General features: G+C 39.2%; 1 protein-coding gene across 1 annotated transcript in view; it reads right to left on the bottom strand.

Annotated features, from left to right (window-relative positions):
* Positions 1-26,381, bottom strand: part of LOC133575597 (stromal cell-derived factor 2-like) — a 26,412-nt gene extending 31 nt beyond the window's left edge. The window contains exons 1-4 of the mRNA XM_061928288.1: positions 26,331-26,381; positions 26,037-26,259; positions 5,270-5,466; positions 1-269 (exon numbers count right to left, since the gene is read on the bottom strand). The exon at positions 1-269 is cut by the window's left edge and continues 31 nt beyond it. Of these exons, the coding sequence (XP_061784272.1) occupies positions 1-269; positions 5,270-5,466; positions 26,037-26,259; positions 26,331-26,381 (740 nt within the window). The remainder of the gene's footprint in view (positions 270-5,269; positions 5,467-26,036; positions 26,260-26,330) is intronic.
* Between the last annotated feature and the right edge of the window lie 494 nt (positions 26,382-26,875).

The raw sequence follows: 26,875 nt of genomic DNA, 5'->3' as shown, positions 1-26,875 counted from the left end.
TCGTGACGTCGTAGATCCTGACTTGGCTGGATGAAGACACCCTCCATTACTCTCCACCAGTTATGATGGCTGGGTGAGGTCATGCCATGTACTTCCCGTTGGCCACGTATGGGGTGACCATACTGCTCCCCCGTCACACTCAAGAAAATATTGGTACCCATGTGTTTGAATCGCACAACATCATTGCGCTCCCAGTATGTGCCATCACACTGCACTGTCCAAACGTCCAGGTCATCGCCCTCACCATTCTCCCCAAATGCACTGACTTCCTGTAAATAAGACATATTTGTTATCAGTGTTGGGACTAACGCGTTACTAAGTAACGCGTTACTGTAACGCCGTTAGTTTCGGCGGTAACTAGTAATCTAACGCGTTATTTTTTTATATCCAGTAACTCAGTTACCGTTACTACATGATGCGTTACTGCGTTATTTTACGTTATTTTTTAATGTAGTATCGGCTAGAAACAGAAGAAGTGTCGTCCTTCTGTCTCACAAGGAAAAGAAAAGGCGTGCTTTCCTCGACCGAGGAGCGGAGCGCAGGGGAGACGTTCCTCCAGGGCCTATGTACTTCGGGGCTAACACCCTTCACTTTACCCGGCAGTGGGTCTTTACAGCTCCGGACTCAAGGGTGAATGACGAGGCCGGCGGTTTGTTGCAATTTTGTGACTTTAATGCTGTCTTGCACGTAGCCATCCACCAAGCTAGAGCACCTGCACGTACTCACTGTTGCGCTCCCTCACCTCTCTCGCCCACTCACTCACTGACGTCACTCACCTCACATGCTGTCATTTCTTAAAGGGCCACACACACACACACACACACACGCTACTCTCATAACAACTAAAAAGACATCATGGCGAAGCCAGAAGTCGAGGTTCTTAACATGGATACATTGTCACTACTTTTTTTTGTCGAGCACAAAGAAAATAACATTTTAGTTAAATGTAAGTTGTGTCTTGGATCAAAGATCCCATCTACTTAAAGTTAAAGTGACAATGATTGTCACACACACACTAGGTGTGGTGAAATTATTCTCTGCATTTGACCCATCACCCTTGATCACCCCCTGGGAGGTGAGGGGAGCAGTGAGTAGCAACAGTGACCGCACCCGGGAATACTGCCCAAAACAGCAATTCAAATCTGCTGAAACAGCTACATAAATGTAAATGGGTTATACTTGTATAGCTTTTCTACCTTTTTCAGGAACTCAAAGCGCTTTGACACTATTTCCACATTCACCCATTCACACACACATTCACACACTGATGGCGGGAGCTGCCATGCAAGGCACTAACCAGGACTCATCAGGAGCAAGGTTGAAGTGTCTTGCTCAAGGACACAACGGACGTGACTAGGATGGTAGAAGGTGGGGATTGAACCAGTAACCCTCAGATTGCTGGCACGGCCACTCTCCCAACTTCGCCACGCCACATAAGCAACATGCTTTGACGAAGCTAGTAAAGAGAGACACAGACTCCGATGCCACTTCACCTCCACCTAAGGATTTTAACGGAGGCAATGCTAGCCAGGACAACATTGATAGAGCCATTGCAGCGTATGTGCTAGAAGACATGCAGGCTATTTCTACAGTGGAGTCACCCGTTTTCTGGCAGCTAAATAGCATGATACCGGCGTCAAACAACAAATGGCACAGAAAACATGTTCCAAGTACCTGGACAGTGAGCACATAAACATGGAAAGCGAGCTAAAGAAAACACTCCAAACTCTGCCTCTGCTCATCATTGAAGGTACACACTGTCAATTCTCTTATATACTATTTCATTCTAGACTTCTAGAGTGTTTGATTATCACATCACTCTAAATGTATAGACTATAAAGTTCACAAACATAAAGAGGGATGCTAGTGGGCCAGGCCAATCTTTCATTTTCTCTAAACTAAAACTGGGGAAATGTGTAGAGTCTTCTGGGCTTCACTACAGTGTTGATCTCCTGAATACATGATTTTATTTCACAATTCCTTGAGAGAAAAAAAATGCCTGATTAGGCTTTGTGTATGTCATGTGTGCCTTCCTTGGGTGAAGCCAGCTTTACAGCTATGTTGTTATTATGCGGTTTGTTACTTATGTATGTTATGTTGCAGCTATTTCAAATAGTTTTGTCAATTTGTTGTGGCCTGAAATAAATTGGCCCTTTGAAACATATCTTTGTCTTTGCGTGTTGTATGTAGACCACATTGCTTAGCAGAGTTCAGTGATGCAAATGCATGTCAAGTTGATCAACACATTGTATTATTCTCCAGTGCAATAACAGTACTGAAACGAAGGCTAAAAGGGCATTAATGGGAGCCTTAAAAAAAGGAGAAAAAAATAAGTAACTAAATAGTTACTTTTCACAGTAACGCCTTACTTTTTGGTGTAAGTAACTGAGTTAGTAACTGAGTTACTTTTGAAATAAAGTAACTAGTAACTGTAACTAGTTACTGGTTTTCAGTAACTAACCCAACACTGTTTGTTATGGATAGGTAAACTGTACAGCACAATTTACAAATATTTAAAATTAATTCTGCTGTTATGTGTCAGACTATAACTCTTCCAAGAGGCCATCCTGTCGTGTGCCGTGCGGCACATGGAGTGTCACAGTATTGTTGGCTGGTGACAATATTTAGGCTTTTTTCTCATTGTGCTTGCTGCTGTTTTTCCAATGTTGGCTGTTTGTTTTTGGTTAAATTTTGTTTCTGCAGTGTGCCAAGGGCCAATGACAAACTGTGTGTCTGCTGTAGAGGCCATAATTGTAATCTTAGTAATGTAGTATATTGTGCATATGGAGATGCAAGTCACATGGTTGTGGTAGTGGTACGTCAGCATTGAAAGTAGTAAATCGGTTGTTCAAATGGAGGGGTTTTCCTGTTTCATGTTTTCATGTGTTTTAGTTGACTGCCTTCTTTTATCATTCATTACTACTTTTCCACGTATAAATGATTCGTTTCATATCCACAATAAATAAAAAATCAGTACTTTGTAGCAGTGTTAAACTCTATCCAGCTTGTATGCTTTGTTGCGAGAGAGCGATGGTTGTCGTGTTTGAGGCGAGAATTGTTTGATGTTGGAAAATGTTCAATGTGTTGCAACAGTTCCGTTCAGTTCAGTTCAGTTTCAGTTTATTTCGAACAAGCATACGATACAATGTAATGCATCACATATTCCCAGCTGTTTCAATACAGCATGTCCAAAAAGGAGTAGGAAGAAGTAGTGCTTATTTATTAATCATAGCCCTTTTCATATCATAGCAATGTTATCGCATTTCCTTGCTCTCTGTTTGTAACAGAACAGTGAATGAATAAATAATACATAAATGATATGCCCTGAGTAAATAAACAAATATTAAACAAGTAAATAATCATTATCTCAAAAAAAATGGTTCAATGTCTACAGTCAGTTGTTGCCCTTCTTAGAGGATAATGGTATCACTGAGCTGTTCCAGTCCGGTTTTAAAGCCCTCCACAGCACAGAGTCAGCGCTTCTAAAAGTTTTTAACGATATCCTCCTGTCCACTGATTCTGGTAAATATGTTGTCCTGGTGCTTTTAGATCTGTCTGCTGCGTTCGACACTGTCGACCACGCCACCTTAATCACTCGTCTTGAGAACTGTGTGGGCATTAAGGGCGCCGCCCTCAACTGGTTCCGGTCGTACCTACGGTAACCGACAGGAGTTTTTGTGTAAAAGTAGACAGTTTTATGTCGTCCACAGCTCCTTTACCACATGGGGTCACCCAGGGCTCAATCCTTGCCCCAATTTTATTTGCGCTTTACCTTCTCCCCCTTAGTTCTATTTTTAGGAAGTACAGTATTGCATTTCATTTTTATGCCGACGATTGCCAGATTTATTTTCCCATGGCACAAAATAACACGGTTCAACGTCTTATTGACTGCCTACACGACATCAAAGTCTGGCTTTCAGCTAACTTCCTGAGCCTAAATGAAGATAAAACAGAAGTTATGTTGTTCGGTCCAAGTCGCTCTCCCTCCCCCAACGTTGACCTCGGCACTCTGACCCCGTATCTCAGCGACTCTGTCACAAACCTGGGGGTAAAGTTTGAATCAGATTTTAAATTCGAAAAACAAATCAGCAGCGTCGTTCAAAAAAGCTTTTATCAATTACGCCAAATAGCGAAAGTGAAACCGCTTCTATCAAGACATGATCTTGAGAAATTAATCCACGCCTTTATCTCGACTCGTCTTGATTATTGTAATGCCCTGTATGTAGGCATTAGCCAGGCCTCCCTCGCCCGCCTGCAGCTTGTGCAGAACTCTGCTGCTCGTCTGCTAACACAGACCCGCAGACGTGAGCACATCACCCCTATTTTAGCGTCCCTTCACTGGCTCCCTGTGCGTTACCGAATCAATTTTAAACTCCTTTTATTTGTTTTTAAATGTCTAAACAACCTCGCGCCAACCTATCTCTCCGACCTCCTTCAGCCTTACTGCCCCACCCGATCCTTAAGATCAGCCGATCAGCTGCTGTTGACGGTCCCTGACACAAGGCTGAAGCTTAGAGGTGACAGAGCTTTCGCTGTTGCTGCTCCCAAGCTCTGGAACGACCTACCCCTGAGTGTTAGACAAGCCTCCTCTCTTCCTGTTTTTAAATCTCTCTTAAAAACATACTTTTATTCCATGGCTTTTAACACTGAGTGATATCCATCCTGCAATGGCGCCCCATAATACACCTGCTGTGATCCTGTTTTTATGTTTTTATTAATTCTATTTTAATTATTTATTTTTTATCGTGTTCTGTTTGTGTTGTGTTGTGTTTGCTCGGTACTCGTTTTATCTTTTAACCTGTTCATTGTACAGCACTTTGGCTACCCCTGTGGTAAATTTTAAATGTGCTTTATAAATAAAGTTGATTTGATTTGATTGCATACCATTCTTGAGGTGATAATTTTTTTCAGAATCCATTCTTGAATCAACACAATTTTCGATTCAAACTGATTATATTAATTAATATATAATTTGGTATAGAAATCATGATAAAACATTTTCAAAACAGTGACAGGTTTCAAAAGCTTCTCTTGGCTGCGGATATATGACGTATACACACAGTGAGTAAGTGCAGAGATGGCCAAAAAAAACATAGTTTTAAAAATGGATTTAAAAGAAATACATTAAGTATGGATTCCTTAACAAATTATGAATAGATTTAGAATCTGAGTAGGTATTGCGAACCGCTGATGAAGCGATTTTTCTCAGCACCCCTACAATTATGTGTATTCTGCATTGATATTAATTTTGTGTGCAGAGATGACAAACCTGATTATTAGACAATGGTGAGCTGAAGTGATGTGTATGAAGGTTGCGACCAGTCTTCATGTGTGTAAAGCGTATTGCTTGACCACATTTAATTGCTGTCCCACGCTGGCAAAGGTGATCGGGCTTTCCTCTTATTTGCCAATAACTGTTGCCATCATCTGCACTTTCCACTCCAGTTACAGACTGCTGCCCGCTCCCTACACACACACAAAAAAACAATTTCTGTCTTATTGTTCATTGGTATTAGCATATATTTTTCTTATATTGTTTCCTCTATTTTTCAATTGTTGCTGCTTATTGTACAATGTACTTTGTTGAGAATTGTTCTTTATCCAGAGTGTAGTGTCTGCTAGACTATGAAATAACATGTTTTTCCATATGGTGGAGGATTACATTTCTTTGGAGCAAGCAGACAGCCAGTCTTGTAAACAGTGGTCCATCATGTGTGTAACATGCCCATGTGGAATCTTATATCCAACAAGAAAGAACCCTTAAAGCTGTCAATGGTATACAGGGAGTCGGACCCATTCTCCATGAGACCCTAACTACCAGACACCATGCTTAACTGTCAACAGTTAGTTGTGACCTAACCCAGACGCTTAGGGAACACTTTACATCAGGGGTCCCCAAACTACGGCCCGCGGGCCCCACAGCATCCAAAATCCGGCCCACAGGAAGTACCAAGTAAAAAAAAATAAAAATGTTATTTTTATTTTATTTTTTAAAATCTTTCCTTTCTAATCGATTTTCTACCGCTTGTTACTCTTGGTGTCTCCTAGCCGCTCAGGCAAATCATATTGTCAAAAATGAATTTTCCCATCGATAACGTGACAATGTTAAATGTTGATGAATATCAATGTTAATTGATGTTAAATGACAAAACGGATTATAAAGACAATGTATATATATATATATATATATATATATATATACACAGCCTGGCCCCCGGCCAAATTTTTTTAACCCAATGTGGCCCCCGAGTCAAAAAGTTTGGGGACCCCTGCTTTACATGGTCTTGATAGAGTCAAATTCTGTACTAGAAAATGAAACTTCTCTCCTTAAAAGCCACCATGGTCGTCTTAATATTGGCACATTGCACATTTTGTAGATCGCTGTCCTCGGGTATATCTTGGTTACATTAAAGTACGTCCACATCGCAGACGCACTCCCTTCGCTCCAAACAATCTTGTGCGTATTGCTTACGTCATCACAACATACGGTTTCTGGAGCACTGTTTCGATGCTCAAACTATTTTCAAGGCGGCCGACTTTCCTGTTCACCAGTTCACTAGAGCATATCTCGGTGTGTGAATGTGAGTGTGAATGTTGTCTGTCTATCTGTGTTGGCCCTGCGATGAGGTGGCAACTTGTCCAGGGTGTACCCCGCACCCGAGGGCGGCTGGGATAGGCTCCGGCACCCTCGCCACCCCGACAGGGACAAGCGGTAGAAAAGGGATGGATGGATACAATTGTCGCTAGTCGCTTCTGAGAAAAAAAGTCAAGAAGATGTAAAGATTATAGATTTAGCGAGAAAGTCGCCAAGTTGACAACACTGCGCTGATGTGTGTGAACAATAAAGACGCAAAGACCTGCCTTACGTTGCTTCTGATTGGTTTACATTGCGTTGTACTCTCGTATTACGTCATCACAGAAGTCTCACAAGATTAGAGCAACCATATTTTGTATCAAATATGCAATCAACCGATTCATGACTTTCCAACCGGACATCGACCGATCCATACTAGATCGATCCGAAGGCTCTCCAAAGGATGTAAGTTAAAATCGGTTATCGGTTTGTACTGATTCATTTTTACACCCCAAATTATATATATACAGGAAACACAAAGAGATTCCGGATCCATTTTGAGAGTTAATGAGCCAGTCACACCAGCCAGTCATGTGATCTGTGGCGTAGAGTGACTTATAGAGTTAGGAACCACAGATCCCTACACTATCAACAACAATGCTCATCAAGCAGACATTGTGAAAGCCAACAACGATTACTTTGGGAAAAAATATAATCCAGAACCTTATATTTTTGGGCCCAAATACAAGGAGGATGAGCAAGCCGAGTGTAAAAATGGATGCAGTTTTATTGAAACACTATAACATCAGTAGCATTGCTAGGTGCATACAAACAACATACAAACTAGCCATAACAAACCATAATAAAACAAACACTTACTTTACAATATCTACTCTTGATGGGTAGCTCATATAATCCTGTTTAAATGACGATTCAATTGCAATCCTCACGAAGGGTTAAAAAAAAGTTGCCGCAACTAAGTAATTTTTTGCCATCTCGGAAAATGTCAAAGTCGACCAGCCTCTCGGTCCTTGGCCACATTTGTCTACTACCAGGTGAGAGATGCATTAATTATATACTAAAATTCATTTTTAGCAAGTTTGAGACAAAGCAGAAGTAGCCCTCAACAATAGCAGTTTAAGCTAGCATTAGTTCACTGCTATTAATGCGCTGCTTAAATAGGTCATCTGCTTTAGCACTTATAATACCAATATCACTCTTCCATCCATCCGTTTTCTACCGTTTATCCCTTTTGGGGTCGCTGGAGCCTAACTCAGCTGCATTCGGGCGGTAAGCAGGGTAGACCCTGGACAAGTCACCACTTCATTGCAACACAGATAGATAGACAACATTCACACTCACGTTCACACATTAGGGCCAATTTCATATTTGGTTAATTTTCAGGTCCATCCATCCATCCATCCATCCATCTTCTACCGCTTATTCCCTTTGGGGTCGCGGGGGCGCTGGAGCCTATCTCAGCTACAATCGGGCGGAAGGCGGGGTACACCCTGGACAAGTTGCCACCTCATCGCAGGGCCAACACAGATAGACAGACAACATTCACACTCACATCCACACACTAGGGCCAATTTAGTGTTGCCAATCAACTTATCCCCAGGTGCATGTCTTTGGAGGTGGGAGGAAGCCGGAGTACCCGGAGGGAACCCACGCAGTCACGGGGAGGACATGCAAACTCCACACAGAAAGATCCCGAGCCCGGGATTGAACCCAAGACTACTCAGGACCTTCGTATTGCACGACATGTAAATGGAATATTGTTGGTTTTTTGATGTTTTTTAGAGGGTATAATGGGCGCAATAGAGGACTCTTGATCGCTTGACTCAATTGTTAGCTATTTATTTACGATTTCAAATGTATAAAAAACAAACAAATGTTTGTGTTCTTGTCTTACATAAGGATTGTGAATGATAAACAGCAAACCTCTTTTAAATTTTTGCATATTTCCAGTATGACTGATCTGATAACATGATTAGAGTGCAGAAGCGTTCCTACAGTGACGAAAAATCTACGGAAACTGACGAAGATATTCGGGGCAGAATATTCAAAATAGCCAAGTGAATTGCGGCATTTTATTATGTTTGGACGGTATTTTCACATACTTTGCGGATTGTAAAGACAATTGGATATGATTTAATGGATACAATGAAACACAATTAAGCATATAAAGTCAACTTGTTTTTCCACTTTACTTGTACATTAATTTGTTTTTACGTTAAAAAAATCCAACTAATTTTTAAGGTGTGGCGACTTTATTTTGCCGTGGCGGGCCGCCGCGATCAAGTACATGTATATGCATACTTGCCAACCTTGAGACCTCCGATTTCGGGAGGTGGGGGGGCGTGGTCGTGGGTGGGACGGGGGGCGTGGTCGGTGGCGTGGTTAAGAGGGGAGGAGTATATTTACAGCTAGAATTCACCATGTCAAGTATTTCATATATATATATATATATATATATATATATATATATATATAGACACATATATAAGAAATACTTGACTTTCAGTGAATTCTAGCTATATATAAATTTTGTTTTTATTATATATATATATATATATATATATATATATATATATATATATATAAATAAAATAAATACTTAAATGTCAGTGTTCATTTATTTACACATATACACACACATAACACTCATTGTTGAGTTAAGGGTTGAATTGTCCGTCCTTGTTCTATTCTCTGTCACTATTTTTCTAACCATGCTGAACACCCTCTCTGATGATGCATTGCTGTGTGGCATGCACAAAAGTGCTTTCATCAAATGCACTAGAGTCTGGAATCTTCCATCTCTCCCTAGCATGGCCCAAAACTGTCAATCTTTGCTTCCTGAGGAAGATCTTCACTGCCAAGCACTTGGTACTCCACTACTTCTTCCCGGAGGCTTCCAGGTCCAATCGCAGCTGCGGCTTGGAACTTACAAGCGTATTTCTTCATCTTACTCGTCGTTGGCGTCGCCATGGCTGTATCTTCCTCGTTCTTCTGCTTCGTCTCCTTGTTGTGTACGCAGTTGTGCACTGCACGCTCTAAAAACCGTAGATGTTATTGTCACATATGCATGTACAGTAGATGGCAGTATTGTCCTGTTTAAGAGTGTCACAACATTGCTGTTTACGGCAGACGAACTGCTTTACGGTAGACGAAAACGTGACTGTTGTTGTTGTGTGTTGTTACCGCGCTGGGAGGACATTAATGAAACTGCCTAACAATAAACCCACATAAGAAACCAAGAACTCGCCCTCGATCATTCTACAGTTATAACGTCATTGGGCAGGCACACTGTTTATATTGTGGGAAAGCGGACGTGAATACAGGCTGTCCTCACTCAGGTCCGCATTTCTTCAGGCGGAGCTGGAGGCCACGCCCCCTCCAGCTCCGCCTGAATTTCGGGAGATTTTCGGGAGAAAATTTGTCCCGGGAGGTTTTCGGAGAGGCGCTGAATTTCAGGAGTCTGCCGGAAAATCCGGGAGGGTTGGCAAGTATGTGTATATGTATATGTATAGAACATTTCAGCATTGCAAAAGTTTCCATTATATGTTAATACTTATTGAAAGCGCAAACAATAAGAGACTGCCTCGTATATCTCGTGTACAAGTATTGATTTTAAATAATGTTTCTTTCACCGTATCTTCTGACCAGTAAGCATATAGACAATTACAGCGTAATAAAGTTTGCAATGTATGTTAATGGACAGTAAGGATGTAGACAATTACAGCGTGAGAAATCTACTGGTAGTTTTTTTAGAGGAAGCAGCCAAATTCAATGGAACACCGGCAACGCATTTTGGGAAATGCTGAAAAATATTGTAATGTTTTTGTTGAGTAAATGTGTCAGAAAAATTGTATTTAGATTATCAAAAAACTTTCCGTTCTGAGTTCTCAATGAACAGACAAGAAGCGGTCTTTGTTGCACCAAGCCAAACGCTTGGAAGATTCCGCTGTGGACGATGGAATGAGACGGGAGGGGTCATCCATTGTCTTGCAAAACCTGCCCAAGCTGAATCCAGGACGAACCCAAGCCTGAGGGATCTTCTTCTTTTGTCTTCAATGTGACCGACAACAATGACTATTTACATACTCCCCATTCCTGCTGAGACATGTGTTGTTGCGTAAACATTGAAATCTCTAAATAAAAGAGGAGACGGAAACCTTCTTCGTCAGAGCGTGCTAAGACACTGTAAGAGATTACAGGTTGAAGCCGTCTCTCCTCAATTGAGTCCAAATTGAATTCTGTCTCTGTTTGATTCCTTGACTTTTGTCTTGTGTAACAGATGTCCAGTATTTGAACCTGACATCTAATTGGTCCTTCGAGCCGGATTCCAACACGTCTGACGATTCCAGCATGAGTGAGTGAAACCAGAGGACCATGGCAACCAAATCCTGATTGAGGAACTGCTTTTTCTTCATTTCGGGCTGGAATTGAAAGACTGACGGAAATCCAAGGACAAGAGGAAGGAACGCAGAGAGCAGTGAGTACGTTTTAAATTGACGAAGAAAGAAACGACTAAGAAGAAGCGTGTGACTGAGGGTTACGACGCATAGACAAACCCTGTAAATCCTAGGCTCTAACAGGTAAAAAGGCCAAATTAGAGGGACGTCGGAGTCCAACGTCCGTGAGTATTAAAATTTTAAATAAAAACTGAATTAAGATAAAAACTGAAGAGGCCAAAAGACTGCAGGTTAACGGAACCGCAAAAACTGGAATCCGTAATATCCATAAACAAACATACTAGGGGGTGTCGGAGCCCACAATAATTTGAAATATCCGTGAACCATTATCCTGGGGACGTCGGAGTCCAACAGACCTAAAATGGTCTATTCAGAATAAAAAACTGAATTTTGTCCGTGAAAAAACAATAACCTGGAGGGCGACGGAGTCCGCATGTAATATACATTGAAATTTCCGTAGATCAATATACTGAAAGGTGTGAATGTGAGAGTGTGTGGGAGTAATCGCCATTAGGCTATCACTCCATATTAAAGTTGTGAGAAGTAAATAGTGGGTTATTGTGGATGCTCTAGGCAAGACACCTCCACTGGGGAACCATCTCCAGTAGAAGCGACGTGTACCACAATAATAAATTAAACCACTATCTTACAACAAAGACAAAAGTAATCCTTATAAGTTTCGGCTCTGTAGGGGGCGACGGATTACTCCAAATTCTCAAAATGGAAAGAGGGACACAAAGAAACGCAGATCTAATATGGTCTATTACAATCTATTTAAACCAAAATAGAAGACAACAACCACAACGTCAGCGGTTAGACCCTACTGCATGTTGGCGTTGAAGCAGAGAAGGACATTTTGCAAGAAACTGTCCTGGGAAAAAAAAAATCAAAGTAACTCAGCATGACTGTTAAAAGACGACACCAATTAGTCATGTTGTCAGCGTATGCCATTGGTGGTAAAATCGCTGCAAATGTGTTTGTTTGTTTGTTTGTTAGTGTGTGTTTAAGTGTGTATCTTTCCAGGTACAAATTGTGTAAAAACCCCAGAGGTTCAAATAAAAATAAAAATAGGTTAAAGGAAAAAGCAAATAGGAGAATAATCTCAAAGTGCTAACGTGAGAGAAAAGTAAAAATAAATGAAGAAATAGGGAAAAATCAATAATAAGAATTAATGCAAAATGAAATAAACTAATGCGAGAGAGAGAGATAATGGGGGTATTGAAATAAGAGATGAAGAAAAGGTAGACTGAAGATATACATGTATGTTTGGATATATAAAGAGCGCTTTTATATATACAAATATATATATGTATAATTAAATAATGGAACAAATAAAAACCTAGATTAATAACTATAATAAGAGTTGAGATGTATAGTATGATAAAATGATAAAGTGGGTTACATGGTTATTAGCTGAGGAAAGAAGAGAGAGAGAAAAAAAAAGAAGAGAAATCTCTTCAAGTGTTGCTGACTTTTGCCCTAAGAAGTGCACTCACGCCCTCACACACCACCTTGTGTGTGTGTGTGTGTGTGTGTGTGTGTGTGTGTGTGTGTGTGTGTGTGTGTGTGTGTGTGTGCGTGGCGCAGTGGGGGAGGTGTGGAAGTGAATTTATTACATGTAAATTTAAAGTAGGTTTAACTTTGAAGTGTAGTATAACATTCTTAAGTTAGATTATGTTTTAGACATTTGCAACACCATACATCTGAGTGTTGAGCTAAGATAAGATAAGGACATAACATAAAATAAATAAGGAGGTATGGCAATCAGGAAAACTATCAGCTAGCGATAGACAACTGTTTGTTTTAAATATTGTTGAATAATAATTGCAAATAAAAAATATAAACAATGGGAAGAATGTAAATTCAGAGTTTAAAAGTATAGATTAAGTGGCATATAGACAGTTAAGTGAGTTTAAAACATTACTTAAAAAATGCATAAAGTAATATGTATAACATTTGAATTAGGAGGAAAAATAACATTAGCGTTATTAAATAATCTACATAGTGAAAGACACAAAATAAGCAAAATAAAAGTACAATTATGCAAAAGAGAAGTAAAGAATCTAGAACATTCTCTAAACAAAAATGGACGCACTATTGTGGAAAATAGAAAAACTAAGTACGACAAGTAGAAAAACCACAAATAAAGAAGCAAATGATATAATTTCTAGGATTAACGAATTATTGTAGAAGTTGAATACCAAATTATGCTGAAATAGTAGCTCCTTTAAGTAAATTAATGAAAAAATTAAATCATCTGTAGAGTGGAATTCAGAAGCTAAAGCAGCATTCTGTGAAATAAAAATAGAACAGAATGTGCGATTGTTACAGTAACGAAAATTTTGAAAGCTATCAAATGACCATCAAATTGCTCAATGCAAGCGGCAGAACTAGAAGCACTAATAGAAGCATGTAAATTAATGAAAGATCAAAAGGTCACAATATATATAAAGATAGCCAAAATATAGGAATGATAAAGTCAACAGGAAAATCTGTAACACATTGGATAAAAAAATAAAATAAAAAAAAAAGAGAGAGAAAAGAATTAATAGAAGCAGTACAGCTACCAGCTAAAATAGCAATATGCAAATGTGCGACACACACCAAAGGAACAGACACAGTATCAATAGAAAATGTGTTTGCTGACAAAACAGCAAAACAAGCAACAGAAAAGGAAATACATATTTCAAACTACAAACTAGCGCATGATATACTAAAAGATATGCAACAACAAAGTACTCCAAAAGAGAAAGATAAATGGATACACATTTGATTTTGATAATGAAGTGCATCCAAAGACTCATATATTTAAGCATATCAAGGATTCTTCCAATATTATACTGAGGAACAACTTGATGACATAGGCATAGAAAATACATTTGCTTGGATTCATTTTAATTGTAGAAGTCTACCAAAACACTTTTCTAAAATCAAAAATGTTTTGGAGTCGCTTAAAGGTAGATTTAAGGTAATTGCTTTATCTGAAACATGGATAAAGAAAGGCAAGGAGGTTGATCTGAAATTAAAGGACTATGATCTGTATGTCACTAGCAGAGACAATAGGACTGGAGGAGGGGTGGCCCTCTATGTATATAATGAACTAAATGCAGACCAGTTAAATGTATGATAATGGCCATACATGTGTTAATGGGGTGTGTAGCTGTTGAGATAGAATTAGAACAAAACAGAAACATTGTTGTTACATGTGTATATAGAAAACCAGGATCAAAAGTGGAAATCTTTATGGATAAATTAGAGGAAATGATTAATGGTCTAAATAAAAATAGGACTATCGTAATTTGTGGAGATTATAATATTGATCTTCTAAAGGTAGATTCACATAAACAAACATCAGATTTTGTAGAGATATTATATGAAAAAGGGCTGTACCCATTAATTACAAAGCCTAGTAGAATAACCACAACTAGTGCAACCTTAATAGACAAAATCTTTACAAATGTTTTAGGGATTCACATCACTACTGGGTTAGTGATAAATGACATAAGTGATCATCTGCCTATATTTGCAATATTTGACTATCAATTCCCTAAAAGAGCATATCATCAAATACTTAAGAGGAAAAGAAGTGTATGAGGAAAAAATGTATGTTCAATTCTGAGTGTAAACATAACTTGGTCCTAGGGAAATTAACCATTAACTGAAAATCGCAAGAAGAAGTTATTGGGGATAAGAAGATTCTGGGGAAGTTGTTTGATAAACAGGAGGGAAATGTCAGAAAAATTGTATTTAGATTATCAAAAAACTTTCCGTTCTGAGTTCTCAATGAACAGACAAGAAGCGGTCTTTGTTGCACCAAGCCAAACGCTTGGAAGATTCCGCTGTGGACGATGGAATGAGACGGGAGGGGTCATCCATTGTCTTGCAAAACCTGCCCAAGCTGAATCCAGGACGAACCCAAGCCTGAGGGATCTTCTTCTTTTGTCTTCAATGTGACCGACAACAATGACTATTTACATACTCCCCATTCCTGCTGAGACATGTGTTGTTGCGTAAACATTGAAATCTCTAAATAAAAGAGGAGACGGAAACCTTCTTCGTCAGAGCGTGCTAAGACACTGTAAGAGGTTACAGGTTGAAGCCGTCTCTCCTCAATTGAGTCCAAATTGAATTCTGTCTCTGTTTGATTCCTTGCCTTTTGTCTTGTGTAACAGATGTCCAGTATTTGAACCTGACAAAATGTGATCTCATTGTTATTAATGCTGTTGCTGTGTATCATGAGAAGAAAGGCTTGCTGTTGTTGTTATGCGCCTCCAATAGGTTATATACGGTAGTGCAGGTTCATCCGCGCTATCGTCACGTGATCTCTTCCGGTTCACTTCGCGCGAGAGAATGTGAGACATACACAGAAAAGTTCGATGGAGTTGTGTTCTATTTTCCACAGTTACCGATGTTTTGTTTCCCGGTGCTGTGAGGCATTGTACTGAACCATCCTTAAAATAAACCATCATCTTTCATATATATACAACTGGAGTATTCATTGAAGATGAATGAAGAAAGAGGAAACCCAACAGGTTATGGGCCCAGACGTGCAACGGGAGAAAGATGGCAGCGCCTGATCTTCGATGGAGACGAGGACAACTACGAACTTTGGGAAGTAAAATTTCTTGGTCACATGAGACTTGAACGTTTAAAGGACACAATACTTTCCTCTGGTGAGGTTGACCCAGAGAAGAATGCAGAATGCTTTGCAGAGCTAATCCAGTTCCTAGACGACACAAGTCTGTCGTTGGTAATGAGAGACGCTGCTGACGATGGTCGCAAAGCACTACAAATTTTACGGCGCCATTATGCCAGTGATGGTAAGCCAAGAATTATTTCCCTATACAACGAATTGTGTTCCCTGAAGAAAGACTCAGAAGAAACTATTACAGACTACATCATTAGAGCCGAAAAGATAGTGACTTCTTTAAGAAATACAAAGCAAGTAATAAGCGATGAGTTGAGCATTGCTATGGTTCTGCGGGGCCTACCGGAACCATACAAACCATTCGTCATTCACATGACACAGAGCAACGATGAAGTGACTTTTGTGGAGTTCAAGAGCAAACTACGAAGCTACAAAGAGACAGAGAAATTTGAACACAAACCAAAATCAGACAACGTAATGAAAGTGGACATAGCGTCAGCGACCTGTTATGGATGTGGGAATCGTGGACATTTCGCGAAAAATTGTCCCCACAAAACAACACCAAAGTGGTGCAACTACCACCGAAGCACAACACATACAGACGCGACGTGCAGAAGAAAAACCAAGCCTGACTCTGCTAAACAAACTATGGAGAAAGAAGAAGATTCAAAGGAAATTGGCACCTCCTTTGTGTTCCAAGCCAGTCATTTGGTGCTTCCAGACGGCATCAAACAAAATGGACTGATGGTGGACTGTGGGGCGGCGTCACACATAATCACTGAGAAGAGCAAATTCACACGATTTGATGAGACTTTTAACCCAAACAAACACTACATGGAGTTGGCCGATGGAACAAGGAAGAACAACGTGGCGCTGAAGAGAGGCGATGCAGTGGTTCTTCTACGCAACACAGAGGGGAGAAGCGTCCCCGTCACACTGAAGAACGCCTTGTTCATCCCAACCTACCCACAAGACTTCATGTCGGTGAAAGCAGCCACGACTAATGGAGCTCAAGTGATCTTCGGAGAAGGACAAAACCGGCTCATCACGAAAGAAGGAAACACCTTCAAGATAGAAGTACACGAGAGACTGTACTACCTCAAAACGGTAAACCATCAAAAACTGTATGATGACTCTGTGCATGACATTATGTCAAAAGACAAAGTGAATCTATGTTGTGATGTGAAAACATGGCACGAGATCTTGAGGCACTGCAATGTGAATGATGTGTTGAAGCTTCAAAATGTTGTGACAGGCATGACAGTTACAGGAGATACAAAGATAGAATGTGACATTTGTACACAAGGAAAATTCACTAACACTAGGAACAAATTACCTGATGTCAAAGCTAGTGCACCCCTAGAGCTGGTGCACACTGACCTGGCCGGTCCCATTGACCCCATTGGATTACATGGGCATAAATATTCAGTCTCATTTACTGATGATTATTCAGGGGCAGTATTTGTTTACTTCTTGAAAAATAAGAGTGAAACTACCCTTGCGACAGAGAAGTTCATTGCAGACGTTTCCCCATATGGCAACGTAAAATGTATGCGCTCAGATAATGGAACTGAGTTCACTGGAAACGATTTTCAAACACTTTTGAGAGAGAAAGGTATCAGACATGAAACCTCGTCACCTTATTCTCCTCATCAAAATGGTACAGCTGAAAGACAGTGGCGAACACTGTTTGAAATGGCAAGGTGTATGCTACTAGAAAAAGAGTTACCAAAAACATTATGGCCTTATGCTGTTCAAAGTGCCGCCCACATTCGGAACAGATGTTACAATGACAGAACAAAGAACACACCTTATTTCATGCTAACTGGAAAGAAGCCCAACATTTCAAAAATGTTGGTGTTTGGCTCGGAGTGTTACGCATACACTCACAGTCACAAGAAACTTGAACCAAGGTGTGAGAAAGGAGTATTTGTGGGCTATAGTAAAAATAGTCCAGCATACTTGGTCTATGATCCACAGTCAAGAAAGGTGTCAAAACACAGACTGGTAAAATTCACCAAAAAAACCACTGCAGAAAAAGAGACACAAACAAATGCGTATGACTTGGAAATCCCAGATTGCGAAAGCAATGAAACCAAACACAAACTCTAGAAGTAGAAGAGGATGTGGTGTTAGATGATGCCACAACTAACACAGAGACTAGAACAGAACAAAGAGGTCGTTACCCAAAGAGAGAGAGAATTGTTCCTCCAAAATACTTAGAGGAATATGTAACAAACATTAATGATATCAATGAAAGCCATGACGTTATTGATCACTGTTGCAGGGCAATGTGTGGAGTCCCACAGACGTATAAAGACACCCTGATGTCATCAGAGGCAGCCAGCTGGGAAAAAGCCATGAAAGACGAGTTGGCATCTCTCAAAGAAAATGACACATTTGAACTAACAACATTACCAAAAGGGAAAAATACAGTAGGTGGAAAGTGGGTTTATGCCCTCAAAGAAAACACAGAGAAAGGACAGCTTTTCAAAGCTAGATATGTTGCCAAAGGATACAGTCAAACTGAAGGTATAGATTATCAAGAAACATTTGCACCAACCGCAGACATTACTTCTGTGCGTGCATTGATGCAAATAGCTGTCCAAAATGACCTCACCGTCCACCAGATGGATGTGAAAACGGCATATTTACATGCCCCCATTGATGAAGAGATATACCTAGAACAACCAGAAGGTTTTCAGAAAACATCGGACACAGGTGAAAAACTAGTATTTAGGTTGAAGAAATCAATCTATGGCCTAAAACAATCAGGAAGAAATTGGTACAAACTTCTAAATGACCATTTAGAGCAAAACAATTTCAAAAGAAACCTATCTGATCATTGTGTCTACCGAAAACAAACAGAAAATGAAACAGTCATTGTTATCATCTGGGTGGACGACCTGATCATTGCTGCAAGTAGCAAAGAAGCACTTGAGCAATTCAAAGAAACAATGAAAGCCAAATTCAACATGAAAGACCTGGGTAAGATATCTTATTTCCTGGGTATTCATTTTGAACAGAAACAGAATGAAATCAAAATGGATCAAAAAATGTACATACAAAAGATGCTTGAAAAATTTGGCATGTCAGAATGCAAACCTAGAAGCACTCCTTCTGAACAGAAAATAGAACTGAGCACTACAAATGAAAATGAGTGTGACACTACCGAGGTGGTAAACCCCAGAGAATACCGTGAAATCATTGGTAGTTTGATCTATGCCATGACCTGCACCAGACCAGATATCAGCTGGATTGTTGGTAGGTTATCACAAACATTGGCAAAGCCAACAGCACAGGATCTAGTTTCTGCCAAACATGTGCTAAGGTATCTCAAGGGTACGCATGACTTTGAACTAAGTTTCAAGAAAAGTGAGGAAGGCCTCAACCTGATTGCATTTAGCGATTCAGACTGGGCATCATCAATGGAAGACCGACGCAGCACTAGTGGATATTGTTTCGGTCTAACAAAACAAGGTCCAGCTATATCCTGGAAATCAAAGAAACAACCAACAGTTGCATTGTCAACGTGTGAAGCTGAATATATTGCCTTATCCAACACTACACGAGAAAGTATTTATATCACCCAACTGTTGAGTGGCATGGACAAATGTTTGTACAATTCTACAACAATTCATGGAGACAATCAAGGGGCTCTTTTGCTGAGCAAAAAATCCAGTTAATAGACAGAGGTCCAAACATATTGATGTTAAATATCATTTCATTCGTGAGGCACTCACTGAAGGGAAAATTTCATTAGTCTACTGTCCTACAGAAGACATGGTTGCAGACATCTTAACAAAACCTACTACAAGAGCCAAGATTGACAAATTCAAATTATTTTTTTTTGGAAACTAATGTGTTTCTCTAAAAAACAATATTATACATTCTGAAAATGTAAATGATAGCAAGAATATAGCTACAAATTTCGGAAAATTTGTTTAAAAGGTTTTCATTGTACCAAAGTTCTAAATAACAAGAGAACAATCACTGATAAACACTGGAAAACTGCACTGAATGTCGTAATATGATGTCATTCTGTGACAGACAAATGGTGCACAGAGAAAACATATTTGTTGTATTTGTGTAATGTTTTTCTTTTTCAAATTGGTCAACATACAACTATTTACAGTGATATACATATATAACATAACTATTTACAGTATCATGCATATAATAACAGAACTATTTACAGTAATATACATGAAATAACAACTATTTGCAGTAATATACATATAATAACATAACTATTTACAGTAATATACACATAAGGGGTCTCTAGAATTTTTGAGCCCATTCAAAATGCATTCAGCATGCCTGACAAACAAACTGCTCCTCTTCTCTTTTTTCATTTTTGGGAAGAGGTTTCTGGACACAGTTTCTGAAATACCACCTCAAACAGGTATCGCAGCCAATCTGTAAAACACAAAAGACCAACCAAAATAAATAAATAAATAATATTTATGTAGCACTTTTTCTCTTGTGTCATACAGTGGGTAATTACATTGAGAAACTTATTGTACATTCCCTCTGGTTGCGGTAAGCTACACTTACACCAATGGGATCAAGGCGGAGGAAGTGTCTTGCCCAAGGACACAACGGCAGTGACTTGGATGTCGAAAGCTGGATACGTACCAGGAACTCACAAGTTTGGGACATTTACTCTGAAAATAAACCTTCTTCCCATACCATGCATCTTTCACATCTAAGAAAATTGGAAGGACATAGATGTAAAAAAAAGACTAATACAGATATTGGGAGCTAAAAAATGTTTTAGAGACAATTTGTCTTTTATCCTCTGTCTGGCTTTCAATATGTCATACATTATTATGTTTATGTGTGAGACTAGTTGTTTGTTGTTGTACCATATGAGTATGTTCAACCTTATGATGCTACAGAATATATCAGATGATAATATTTAACTATATTATGAAAATAGTATATATCTGTATCATGAATCAATTTAAGTGGACCCCGACTTGAAAAACTTATTCGGGTGTTACCATTTAGTGGTCAATTGTAAGGAAAATGTACTTCACTGTGCAATCTACTAATAAAAGTTTCAATCAATCTATTATTAGTTTAATATTAATGAATTATTCTTAAAAATTGTATCTTCAGCCCAATTACAGCCAATTTTAGTCTACCTCAGTATTCAGTACTAAAATATTACTTGAAATCAATTTTTGGCAGCAGCAAAGTGGTCGTTTAGGTAGATATTTGCTCTAAAAAGGGTATTTCAACAAGTAAACAGTACAGTAGGTACTTGATTTATATAAATATGTAATGCTCATAAGAGTATTCTAGTAAAATATGCAGAGATGAGATGTGTCAATATCAAAATATTACTTGAAATAAATTTTTGGCAGCAACAAAGTAACCATTAGGGTATAATTTAGCTTTGTAAAGGGTATTTCAATAAGTAAACAGTACAGTAGGTACTTGATGTTGATTTATGTAATGCCCATAATTAGGGCTGTGAATCTTTGAGTGTCCCACGATTCGATTCAATATCGATTCTTGGGGTCACGATTCGATTATAAATCTATTTTTTTTCCGATTCAAAACAATTCTCTATTCATTCAATACATAGGATTTCAGCAGGATCTACCCCAGTCTGCTGACATGCAAGCAGAGTAGTAGAGTTTTGTAAAAACTTTTATAATTGTAAAGGACAATGTTTTATCAACTGATTGCAATAATGTAAATTTGTTTTAAGTATTAAATGTACCAAAAATATGAATTATTTTATCTTTGTGAAAATATTGGACACCGTGTGTTGTCAAGCTTATGAGATGGGATGCAAGTGTAAGCCACTGTGACACTATTGTTCATTTTTATTTTTTTATAAATGTCTAATGATAATGTCAATGAGGGATTTTTAATCACTGCTATGTTAAAATTGTTACTAATATTGATACTGTTGTTGATGATATTCATTTTTGTTTCACTACTTTTGGATTGTTCTGTGTCGTGTATGTGTCTCCTCTCAATTGCTCTGTTTATTGCTGTTTTGAGTGTTGCTGGGTCGGGTTTGGTTTTGGAATTGAATTGCATTGTTATGGTATTGCTTTGTATTATTTTGTTGGATTGATTAATAAAAAAATAAATAAATACAAATAAAAATCGATTTTTGAAAAATGAGAATCGATACTGAATCGTACAACGTGAGAATCGCGATTTGAATTCGAGTCGATTTTTTTCCCACACCCCTACACATAGTGGTATTCTAGTAGAATATGCAGAGATGAGATGTGTCAATATTGACATATTACTTGAAATCATTTTTTGGCAGCAGCAAAGTGGTTGTTTTGGTAGATAGTTGCTCTAAAAAGGGTATTTCAACAAGTAAACGGTACAGTCGGTACTTGATTTTGATATATGCAATGCTCATTAGGGTATTAAAATATGCGTGTGTAAATATGCGATGTGTAAATATATGCATATATACACATATATATATATATATATATATATATATATATTAGGGGTGTGGGAAAAAATCGTTTCGAATTCGAATTGCGATTCTCACGTTGTGCGATTCAGAATCGATTCTAATTTTTAAAAAATCGCTTTTTTTATTTATTTATTTTTAAATTATATTTATTTTTTTTAGTTAATCAATCCAACAAAACAATACACAGCAATACCATAACAATGCAATCCAATTCCAAAACCAAACCCGACTCAGAACTGCAATAAACAGAGCAATTGAGAGCAGACACGACACAGAACAAACCAAAAGTAGTGAAACAAAAATGAATATTATCAACAACAGTATCAATATTAGTTACATTTTCAACAAAGCAGTGATTACAAATCCCTCATTGACATTATCATTAGACATTCATAGAAATAAAAAAAAATGAACAATTCATTTTTTTTTCATTTTTTCATTTATTTATTTCAGGCAATGACATAAAAAAGTACAAAGTTGACAACACATAATAATATAAAATAATATAGTGCAAAAGGTAATGTATAGTATGTAATGCATGATTGTCCAGTTTTGCCTGAAAGGGAGTGAGAAGAAGATAATTTATTTAATCCCACCCCCAGTTCTCCATTCAGTGATTATTCACATGAGTTTCACTCTTACTTTGTTCAAGGATTATAATACAGATGTTGTATCATAGTGGCATTACCACAGGTAACAATAATTATTACACTGTAACAACAATTTGTATCAACAATGTAGGAATAATGAATATACCAACAATGGTAATAGACAACATAGCAATAATGGTAAGGAAACATTGAGCACATGTTAACACTTTGAGACAGAGTATAGCAGCAGGTCAATTTAAAGACCCTCATCTCTATATTTGAACCGGACCCCATATTTGAATAATAGTTTAAATCCATTAATAGTTTGGCATTGCTTGTGTTGTAAGTCCAGTTTGTTCCATAGTTTTACTCCGCATACAGACAAACAAAAACGTTAACGAGTGTTTTGAGCTCTCGGCAATAAGAAATATCCTGTCACGATGGGGGGGGGGGGGGTCGCAGCTTGCTGCGGGGTCGTTCTCCCAGAAATGCAGACGGATTGTCAAGGCACGGAACGAGCAGAAAGAACAGAGGCATTGCATGAAACAAACAATGACGCCAGGCCGACTGACTGGCAAAGGCAGGCTTAAATAATGCCTCTGATTAGTGCTCGGTTAGCAGGTGAGCTGCCGAACACTCATCAGAGACAGGTGAACATAATTATCAACCATGGCAACCAAAACAAAGTCAGGGAGGTGAACACCGGGAACTAAGGAGTTCAAAACTAACAGAACATAACTACACAAAACACAAAACATGATCTAGACCACAGATCATGACATATCCAAAGCCTCTCAAGTTATGAGCCTGCACTCGTCTTATAAAAAAAATGACTCTCTTAAGGTAGCCAAATGCCTCGTCATCTAATTAGTGACGCGCATTAATGGATCAATGAGATTCCCATTCAAACAATAGTGTCACAGTGGCTTACACTTGCATCGCATCTCATAAGCTTGACAACACACTGTGTCCAATATTTTCACAAAGATAAAATAGGTCATATTTTTGGTTAATTTAATAGTTAAAACAAATTTACATTATTGCAATCAGTTGATAAAACATTGTCCTTTACAATTATAAATGCTTTTTACAAAAATCTACTACTCTGCTTGCATGTCAGCAGACTGGGGTAGATCCTACTGAAATCCTACGTATTTAATGAATAGAGAATCGTTTTGAATCGGGAAAAAAATTGTTTTTTGAATCGCGTTGAATTAAAAAAAAATCGATTTTGAATCGAATCGTGACCCCAACAATCGATATTTAATCGAATCGTGGGACACCCAAAGATTCACAGCCCATATACATATATATATATATATGTCTTAATAAGGTTATCCAAAAAATAGTGCTCGATACCGTAGTAGAGCGCAATATATGTATGTGTCCTCTCTACAGGCCTGTTTCATGAGGGGTTCCCTCAATCATCAGGAGATCTCCTGATGATTGAGGGAACCCCTCATGAAACAGGCCTGTAGAGATGAAGTAGTCTTGTGATTTTTTTCCCCCATACATACATACATATATATATATATATATATATATATATATATATATATATATATATATATATATATATATATATATATATATAAAAAAGAAATACTTGAATTTCAGTGTTCATTTATTTACTCGTATACACACATAGCACTCCTCTCTACTACTTGCCGTAGTTTTGAAGCAATGCATGATGGGAATCCGATGTTGTGTGTCAGTGTATTAACGTGCGGGCTGGAATAAACACACGCTGAGAAATAGCTCCGTGCCTGCCTACTTTATGGGTTATAGATAAACGTATGGATAACGGATACATATATAATAGTCTCCTTCTTGTTGTGTGTGTGTGCAGTTGCACACTGAGCTCCAAAAGCCGTAGATGTTATAACGTGACTGGGCCGGCACGCTGCTTATATGGAGGAAAAGTGGACGTGACGACAGGCTGTCCTCAAATCGGGAGAAATTCGGGAGAATGGTTGTCCCGGGAGATTTTCGGGAGAGGCACTGAAATTCGGGAGTCTCCTGGAAAATTCGGGAGGGTTGGCAAGTATGAATTCTGCATTCCTCTTTCTTTGTTAACTGACAGTAATTAAAGATCCACTATTATTTTTCCAAATAGCCGTAAAGGATTAGTTGGCTACACTACAGTCTCCTTAAACTCTATACCCAACACACTCATACTCTGAGCTATCTGATTTCCTTTCCAGTCTGTAGAAATCAGTGACACACACACGGCTGCCCACTTAAGTGGTGAAGACTTTACTGAACCAACTGCACATGCCCCGCACATACATACACAACTACGGATGCCCATAAGGGACATCCACTACATCTCCCCTTCTCCAAAGTACAACAAGGAATGAACAATGTTGTTGTGAAGCTGACTGTGGCTGGAGTTGTGGCTCAGGGAGAGCCTGAAGGTGAGCCCTGTTTCTCCTCACCTCCTCTGTTCCAGTGTCGACCACATAGGAGCGTGGCGTGTCGGCTTTCCTGATCACTGTAGCTGTTTGTTTTGAGGGAGATATCCATACAAAAAGTAGACCGGGCATCCAGCTTGGTGAATACCTTTGCTCCATCTAACTGTGCCAGTGACTGCTCTACTGATGGCAATATGTGCCTCTCCCTACATACTGCCTCATTAAGTCTGGTCAGATCCACACAGATTCTGATTTTCCCATTAGGTTTAACTACGGGCACCAGGCCTGTACACCACGCTGTTGGCCTTTACACCCTCGAAATGACCCCCATCTTTTCCATCCTCTCTAACTCCTCCTTTACTTTCTCTGTCAGAGGAATCGGCACCCTGCGTGGTGTCGTGAGTGCATAGGGCCTCACATACTCCTTCAATCGAATGCTGTCATCCCCGTCGAGCCTACCTAGACCATATAAACCGTGGAAAGCCTGTTTATAAATGTTTCCCCTGGATCCTCTACTTCTTCTACTCGCTCGACCAGCCGCAGGGCCTCTACAGCTGGCAGGCCTAGTAGGGGTCCCTGCATTTCTTGTCTTCTAAATGGACGTGAGATAGCATCAACCTCTCTCCTCTCCTCTGCCTGTGGAGACTCACCCCTCCTCACAGCCTGTTGCTATTTAACCACCTCTGACTGTTTAACCTGGCTTATAGCTTTTTGTAAGGTTAAATCAGCATCAATTTGTAACTTTTCTGACAGAGCGATATTCCTTATCCCTACTACCATGCGGTCACGTATTAACTCCTCCCGAAGCACTCCAAAGTTACAGTGTTCAGCCAGTTTATGTATTGCTGCTATAAAGCTATCTGCCGACTCACCAGGCTCCTGTTTCCGTACATTAAACTGCGCACGCTCGAATATGACAGTCTCCCAACAAAATAATCTCTGAAACTTTTTATCACCGCAGCATAGTTCCGTTTCTGATCCGATGTCAATGGAGAAGCATTCAAAATGTCCTCCGCATCCTCTCCCATGAAGTACATCAGCGTGTTGACCTGGAAAGCGTCCCCTTTCTTGTCCAGTCCTGACGCCACTCGATACCTCTCAAATCTTTTGCTCCATCTCGGCCATTTCTTCCCGTTTCCGCAGTCAAACTTTTCTGGCGGGCTAACTTGAAAGTTGTCTCCATTGGCGGGAAGCGTCGGTGCATTGCCTTCACTCATTGTGATAGCTAACTTGGGAACTAACTAATTAACTTGTACTAATAAAACAAAAAACACTACCTTTCGCCGTCGGCATATGTCTTTATGTGTCCTCTCTGACACATTTAATAACTTGGCACGATTGTTTTTGACGTTTCTGACACTATGTAGAAATCAGTGACACACACACAGCTGTCCACTTCAGTGGTGTGGACTTTACTGAACCAACTGCGCATGCCCCGAACATACATACACAACTACGGATGCCCATAAGGCATCCACTACACAGTCAAACCAGTTCATTTCACCACTTTCCTTTTCCCAGCATGCCGTAAGCTTCTTCTTGGGGGTGGTTTTACGGCGGTTGGAAACTAATTTAGTGCACTACCGCCACCGTCCGGATATGAATGATCTTTTTTTAAAATATATTAAAACCATGGATGCCATGTTAAAAAAAAATGCTATAGCAAATGCATAACATTTGGTCAATAATGTACTTGTTGAGCAAACAAAGT

This window comes from Nerophis lumbriciformis, linkage group LG33 (assembly GCF_033978685.3).
Source record: "Nerophis lumbriciformis linkage group LG33, RoL_Nlum_v2.1, whole genome shotgun sequence".
NCBI classification, from domain to species: Eukaryota; Metazoa; Chordata; class Actinopteri; order Syngnathiformes; family Syngnathidae; genus Nerophis; species Nerophis lumbriciformis.
The sequence above is the reverse complement of the archived record's forward strand: the minus strand, read 5'-3'. Positions and strand labels throughout refer to the sequence as shown.